Source organism: Berghia stephanieae, chromosome 6 (assembly GCF_034508935.2).
Source record: "Berghia stephanieae isolate SIO BIC M18660-M18661 chromosome 6, UCSD_Bste_1.3, whole genome shotgun sequence".
Classification (NCBI taxonomy): Eukaryota; Metazoa; Mollusca; class Gastropoda; order Nudibranchia; family Aeolidiidae; genus Berghia; species Berghia stephanieae.
In genome coordinates, this window is record NC_088365.1 from 65,607,864 (window position 1) to 65,615,363 (window position 7,500).

General features: G+C 40.3%; 1 protein-coding gene across 4 annotated transcripts in view; it reads right to left on the bottom strand.

The window, feature by feature from the left end:
* LOC144975467 (uncharacterized) overlaps positions 1-7,500 on the bottom strand; it is a 59,062-nt gene that overhangs the window by 29,118 nt on the left and 22,444 nt on the right. For 3 of the 4 annotated variants that reach the window (XM_078919575.1, XM_078919577.1, XM_078919573.1), the window contains 2 exons: positions 3,013-3,149; positions 1,501-1,594 (listed from right to left, as the gene is read on the bottom strand). In XM_078919575.1, coding sequence (XP_078775701.1) covers positions 1,501-1,594; positions 3,013-3,149 — 231 coding nt within the window. Of the gene's footprint in view, positions 1-1,500; positions 1,595-3,012; positions 3,150-7,328; positions 7,375-7,500 lie in introns of all 4 variants that reach the window. The other variant, XM_078919576.1, reaches the window with a different exon arrangement.

Genomic DNA, 7,500 nt, shown 5'->3' on the forward strand with positions numbered 1-7,500 from the left:
AGCTTACACATAGTTTTGTGTGTTGGTCCGTTGTACTTTCGGATAGACAATGACAATGTTGTGAGTTTCTTAGCCAAGCGCATGTTATCTGTAGACAAGGACTTCATGATTCTAATCTGGGCGGCTATGTGGTCTTGTAGTGTGACACTCACTTTCAGATCGGAAGGTCCTGAGTTCGAGCCTCGCTCAGCGCAGGGTTGAGTCCTTGGAAAATGCTCTTTACTCGCATTATCTCACCGTACTAAGGCGCTATTACAATTTTTTTTTCGGACAGAGATAACGCTGTAAACGGCCAGGTACTAATTTTACACCTGAGTACGGTGAGAGAAATGTGAGTAAAGAGCCTTTTCCTTAGACTCAACTATGCGTTGAGCGAGGCTCGAACCGAGGACCGAAAGCGAGTGTCGTACCACAAGACCACATAGCCAAACAATTATTGACTTCAAGAGGCAAATACTTGTCTTGTGAGTGTCAAAGAACAATACCCTGAGTGCTTTAAAACTCCCAATACGCTTCAACGGTCATGACGTCACTTCCCTCGTAATGACGCATAGTAACTTATTAACTGGCTCTAAACTATCGGAACAATGGCGGACACCCTTATGAAATATTTCTCCGACGAGCATAAAATTGTATCCAGAGGAGAAAAACATTATAAATCTGATCATGGTTTGACTTTTATACATTCTGATCACATGACTTATGAAAAGTTCTAGCCAGCATGAAGAATAAAAAGTACCGATTTTCTTTGTTTAGAACCAAGCAGTTCGCCGTTGTTGTCGACGTGACATCAGACTATTGAATCCAATTGTCCCTGATGATTCTAGGGAGTCCAGAAAATAGCTTGGGATAGTCAACTCATTATCTATCAGGAGGTGACTTAGGACGTTTGGAAAAATCAGGTACTCACATTCGATCTTGACAAAAATATAACTAATAATCAAACTCAACATTTGGCAAAACACAGACAAAAAAACCCAGTGGTTTTGATTTTGGCCAGAAAACTTTAACTACAATTACCCATCACATGGGAGGGGGAAGGGGGGGGGGGGAGGAGTCCCAATAGCTTAGTTGGTAGAGCACTCGATTCACACGCACAGATAACATTGATCAAGATCGATCCTGGATGCAGTCGAGATTTTTTCTGGTCCCTCTTTCCACCCAGCAATAATTGGGTAGCTGGGTCTATTAGATTTGGCGGAAAGTACTTTGCGATAGACTAGCGTCTTATCTAAAGGATATCAAGCAATTGCTTTTGTCAGTTTGACGTGATATAAATCGGGATTAACCTGTTCCATTGGCCTAATGGCTCTGAAGGACTAGCCTTGATATTAAGTTGTCCCCAACTTTCCAAAGAAGTCATGTCTTTAAATCTCCTGCAAAGTAATTTTTGTTTTGGAGAATCAGAGAGTTACTGTAATCAATCGATTTTTGAAGTAAACGATTTTCAGCCAAAATATTTTTAAAACAAAAAAAAAATAATAATAAACTTGTATTTACCTGCAATGTCGCAGACTATATTTTGGCTGCATTATCATGTGTCCGTAGTCGTTGCTACAGTCCCATATATCTTCTACCCAACATGTCGAGCTATCTAAAGATATGGTAATTATAAGAAATGTTACATTTTTATTTTTCTGTCAAACTCTTTAAATACAAATTAAATCCACACGTATTAAATACCATTTGAAAGATGAATTGTACAGGTTCATAAAAACAGATTGATTGACAGACAGGTACACCATTGCTGTAAAACAACAATAACAACTTTTTAAAACTGATAATCGCAACTTAGCAGGAATGGTTTTAGTAATCAATTTTGTATATTATTAAGGGTTTTTGTCGTGCAGTCTTCTTTCTTGCTTTGTCTGGCGCCTTTCATACACACTCGTTCAGCTCTTTAACTCACACCGGTGCCTTCTCTTTAATCTCTTAATTTGACGTAGCATAGAATGTCTATTTGCATTGCTATAGTTCCTGAGACGCGGCAATGGTTGTTTTGAGTGGGCCCTTTTCAGGCAAGTGAAGAATATCTTTATCAGAGTGGGTAGTGGTTTACATAATATGGGGCCGTCTTTGCCTTGGAAAATCTTAACTGACCCACTCAAAAATGCGTGAGTTCTAAGCGAAGGAATGACAATTGTGATATGTCGGCTATGTGGTCTTGTGGTATGGCACTCGCTTTCGGATCGGAAGGTCCTGCGTTCGAGCCTCGCTCGGCGCATAGTTGAGTCCTTGGAAACGGCTCTTTACTTACATTCTCTCACCGTACTCAGGTGTAAAACGAGTACCTGGCTGTTGACAGCGTTGACTCTGTCCGAAATAATTGTAATATCGCCTAACATGTTGCATGTTGCTGTTGGCCAGGGACCCCTTGTAAAGCGCTTTGAGCAACTTTAGTGGATATTGCGCTATATAAAAGCTCAATATGTCAAAAATATTAGCCACCCTGTTTACACTTTATTCAGTTTCCAAATGTCCAAGCAACCTTGTCGGCTCTTCACAACTCAGTTTTGGCATGTAAACGGTGTGCGATAGAAGTTTTAGAAGGTTTTCTAGATCTGAATGCCAGATCAAGATAAAGATCGAAGAGAAAACAATAGAAGCCTGAATTTGGTGACAGCCAATGTGGAGAAATGTGCAACTTATTTGAACCCGAATGGGAACAACTTTCTTACGTGGATGATTATTTTGTGTTCAATTTTACTTTTGCAAATAAAAATCATTAAATAGCAAAATATCGAACACGGAATGTTTCGAGTTCAAAACGTTCTTCAGCCGACAGCAAAAAAACAATGAAAACATAAATACATTCCTGAAAAACCAGATTGACAGCAGTGTGACATTCGGCATTATTTGATAAAGGGGAAACCCGAAATGTCCATTTTATCTGTCTTCATATATTAAATTGAAGCTTACATTCAATTTCACATTGTGATTCATTTCTTCGGGTTTCGAGCAACAACATTTACACTATCTAGTTATAATATGTTAAGATATACGTAGCATTACCCGGATTTCGATGATTATATTCACACAGAGCATTGAAACCTTTAAGGTGGTCGAAAGTGGCCTGATAGCGTTTTTTCATGACGTCATCACATCTGGCCATTACGTCCGAAACACATATTACAGCTTGCTTCGTTTCCCTGAGAAAATAAAACGTTTTACAATTGTGTATTCATTCTTAAAGCTCTACAACACTCTATAAGAGGGAATGATAATAAATATGTGGCTGGCCGAGAAAACCGGGAAGATGCGCAATTTTCATAAATTGAGTTATTATGCAGTGGTGTAGACCATATCTTTCTGATCATGTTCCAGTTTAAATTTTCTTTCTATGTCTATCAGAACCCAAGTTATGAAATTATTTCTCAATAAAATTTGTCTCTATGGAAAACACTTTATCTTTGATTTTGACTCATATCTCGAATCGAAGCTTGCTGCATCTTCCCGGCTTTTCTCAGCCAGCCTCACAAAAGCAACTTTTTAACGCCCACCCTCTATTAAAAATGTGATTAGCCTTGCTTCACAATTTTAGGTCATTCAACATCCATTCGCCACATTCACGAAATTATATTACCTATTTTAAGAATACACAAACACACACAAACACACATACACACACAACGCATACACAAACACAAACACACACACACAAATACACACACAAACACACTAACATATACACATGCCCCTCTTTAACATGACTATTTTCGTCTAACCAAAGACATTTATGGAAACAATCAGTTAATACATCTCGTTCATAGACACTTGAGCTTTTATAGAGTGCAGTCTCAAAGGGTCCTTGACCAACATCAACACGTAAGACGTAGAACGAGCGATATTACAATTTTTTTCCGACAAAAACAACACTATTAACGGCCCGGTACTCGTTTTACACCTGAGTACAGGGATAGAATTTTGAGTAAAAAGCCTTTTCCATGGCTTAAATATGCGCCGAACGAGGCTCGAACCCAGGACCTTCCGATCCGATAGCTAGTGTCATACTACAAGACCATATAGCCGCATTTCTTTCATAAAAAACATCATTGTATACTTGTATATTTGCAATAACGTTTTGCATTCTACAAAAAAAGTTTGATATAAAATGAAAAGATATGAAAATAAATGGAGCAGCGTGGCTCAGCCGGTACCGTCTTTGCTTCGTACCCGAAAGGTACCGATTTCAATCACCCCCCACTGCGCTGTGTGGCATTGAGCAAGTCACCTCGCCCCAGCTTATTTGCGGCGCTGCACTTCCCTTAGAATTGACCCTAGGGACAAATTCCCCCTATGGAATGAATAAAGAGAGTATTTTTAACAATCTGGCAATGTATATTTTATATCCCCATTAGACTACATTAAACTAATTTTTTTCTCATACATTGTAAATCCGCCTGTTTGGTCCAATCTGTATGGTATCCACTAGTGCCGCGCTGAAGACCGGACCGGACCGCGGTCCGACGGTCTTTTAGCTGTGAACCGAAGATCGGTCCCAGAGGGGAAGATCGGCGGCGGTCCTCACTTCTTATCACCTTTCAACTAGTGCGGGGCGGTCCTTGCAAGGACCACGGTCCTACGGTCTCGCGCCATAGCCTACTACTTCCCCAGCGATTCGTTGCTTCGGTTGCCTATCTTCCACCAATCACCACCCATCCCACTTAATTAATCGCACCCACCCCCCTTTGCCATACACTAAACGACACAGACGACCATACAGGCAGACGACCACCAACCTCCACTTCCCAAACCGCCCTTTCGTGTGTGAGATGGGGGGAACAGGAGGCGCACGCCTTGGACGATTCCATTATACGGGGTAAATTTCAAAATTTTCTACACCATAATGATCGCAATGACAATGATCTATGGTGAAGGCATGACCCCTCTTCTCTAATGGGTTATTGTTTGAAATGTATGTGACTACAAAAGATGTGTGTGTTTGTGTGTGTGTGTGTGTGTGTGTGTGTGTGTGTCGAACCTAGCAAGTAGCAAATCCGATTTTTTGTTTTCTTTTGTCCATCTCTTGTCACCACTCCTTTCTATCGCAGTGTTGTCATTTAAAATAATACAATAATATTAAAATTTCGTTTGGTGTTTTTACTAATCAAATAATATGAGTTTCATTAGTTTCTTCCTTCCAAAAAACCCAGTTATAACGTCTGAATTTTAAAAAAGTCCAATAGAATATTTGGGGACCCCGATAGCTCAGTTGATAGAGCACTCTCTTTATACGCAAAGGGCCAGAGATCGATCCCGGGTGCAGTCGATTTTTTTCTGAATCCCTGTCTACTCAGCAATGAATGGGTAGCTGAGTTTGTTAGATCTGGCGAAAAGTCACCATCGACCCCTCTTATCACCTCATCCACCCCCTCTTATTATAACTTCACGTCTCTCTCTTACTCTTCAATGCTCGCTGCCCTCTAATGTGTGTGTCTGTGGGGGGGGGGGGGGGGGGGGGGGGGGTAGGAGTTGCGTGTGTGTATCAACGCCACGAACAACTCGATCAACGCCTTGGGCGATGCCATTATCTCCGTTAATGGGGATAAATTTCAAATTTTATTAAATTATCGAACTAACAAGGAAGTACGGTGAGCAAATAAAGAAGGCATCACCCCTCTTCTCTAATTAGGTTACAATTTGAAATGAGTGTGACTACTCCGTGTGTTTTACTCCTGTAGGCCACGGTTTTCATCGTGTAGCGGTCTTTAACGGTTCAAGAATGAACGATCCCACGCTCTCAAAGGTCAAACCGGTTCGAATTTCCAACAGTCTCTCAGGAATGTTCAATGTCGAAAAGGACCGGTCCTAGAGGACCGGTCCTTGCGGTCTTCATTTCCCAAGGACCGTAGGACCGTGGTCCTTAAGCTTGCCAAGGACCACCCCGCACTAGTATCCACTGCCCTCTTTACATAATTTGATATAGCCAAGTATTTCTTTCACTCCTGAGTCTGGTAAGGTAATGTTTGGAAAGCCAGAGCGTGATATCGTTGTCACCTATCCAAATAATGACACCACTCAATGTTGATTGATTATGCATCGTTGTCATATATCCAATGTACACCTATTTACAGGTCGGATAACCCAATTCCTTATGGGCTCATTGTTGTAATGGAAATCTCAAAACAAAATGACACAATATATTGTCAATTACAACGATGTTAAACTAGGCCCATTAGTGCGGCTATGTGGTCTTGTGATATGACACTCGCTTTCAGATCGGAAGGTCCTGGGTTCGAGCCTCCCTCGGCGCATAGTTAAGTCCTTGGAGAAGGCTCTTTATTCACATTCTCCCATCGTACTCAGGTGTAAAACGAGTACCTGGCCGTTCACAGCTGTCACTATGTCCGAAAAAAATTGTAATATCGCCTAACAGGCGTCATGACCCGTCCTACATGTTAAATGTTGCTGTTGGCCAGGGACCCCTTGTAAAGCGCTTTGAGCACGTTTAGTGGATATTGCACTATACAAAAGCTCAAGTTTTTTTTACTGTGGTTGGATGTCAGACCTGACTATATATGTACGTCTCACCTATCCAATTAATGATATCACTCAATGTTGGCATGGCAGTAAAGGTCAGGGGTTCGGTCTCGTGTTACTGATCAACCCAAAGGGAGAGAGACAGAGATCGAGAGAGAGAGAGAGAGATAGAGAGAGAGAGAGAGAAAAAAAGAGAGAAAGAGAGAAACACAGAGAGTGAGATGGGGTGGGGGTTGGGGAGGTGTTTAGGTGGCCAGTTTCTAATCTACACTGGATCATAAAAATTATTGAATAAAAAGTCATCTTAGTGTCGCATTGACACGTGGGTCTGAAGTCAGGACAGACCATGAACGTCAAGGAAAAGACTCTAAACAAAGTGGGCGTGGTCCTCTTTTCGTTTGTTAAAATACGATGACTTCCGCCATGCGCAGAGCCATTTCCATTTTAATAGATTACTGGGTCTAAATCTCAAGTGTTTACCTTAGATACCTTTTAATTCTCGATAAATTACTCTCGGAAGTCTTTACGAGTTTTGCAATCAAAAGTGTTGCTATGGTACAAATCTTTATCTCAATGGTAATGGTTTACTATAGACTTATAAAAAGCACACTACTTTTCCCTTATAAAACGCTAAATTAGTTTAAAACTAGATTCAATAGTTCTTGTGGAACAATGATCACGCACCCGTTTGTTGCAGACTATCAAGGAAGTCAATTGTAACAGTTTCATTTCAAACTTATGTGTATGATATTTATGAATTTTCCAAATCATATTTGTCACGAAAAAATATTTTTTGTTTCGAAATAAGAAAGTGATTATTTTATTGTAAATAAAAACAAGCTATTTACTGTCAACAGTTCCGAAGTGACATCCGTCTTGTGTGTTGGGCGATATCTGATATTATCGATATAAATATCAGCGCGATGTTGATATTCTAAAAAGAAATAATGATTATAACTTCCCTTGTTTAATCTTATCTTATAAACGCAACGTGAATGAAGCATAATGGTTTTATAAATA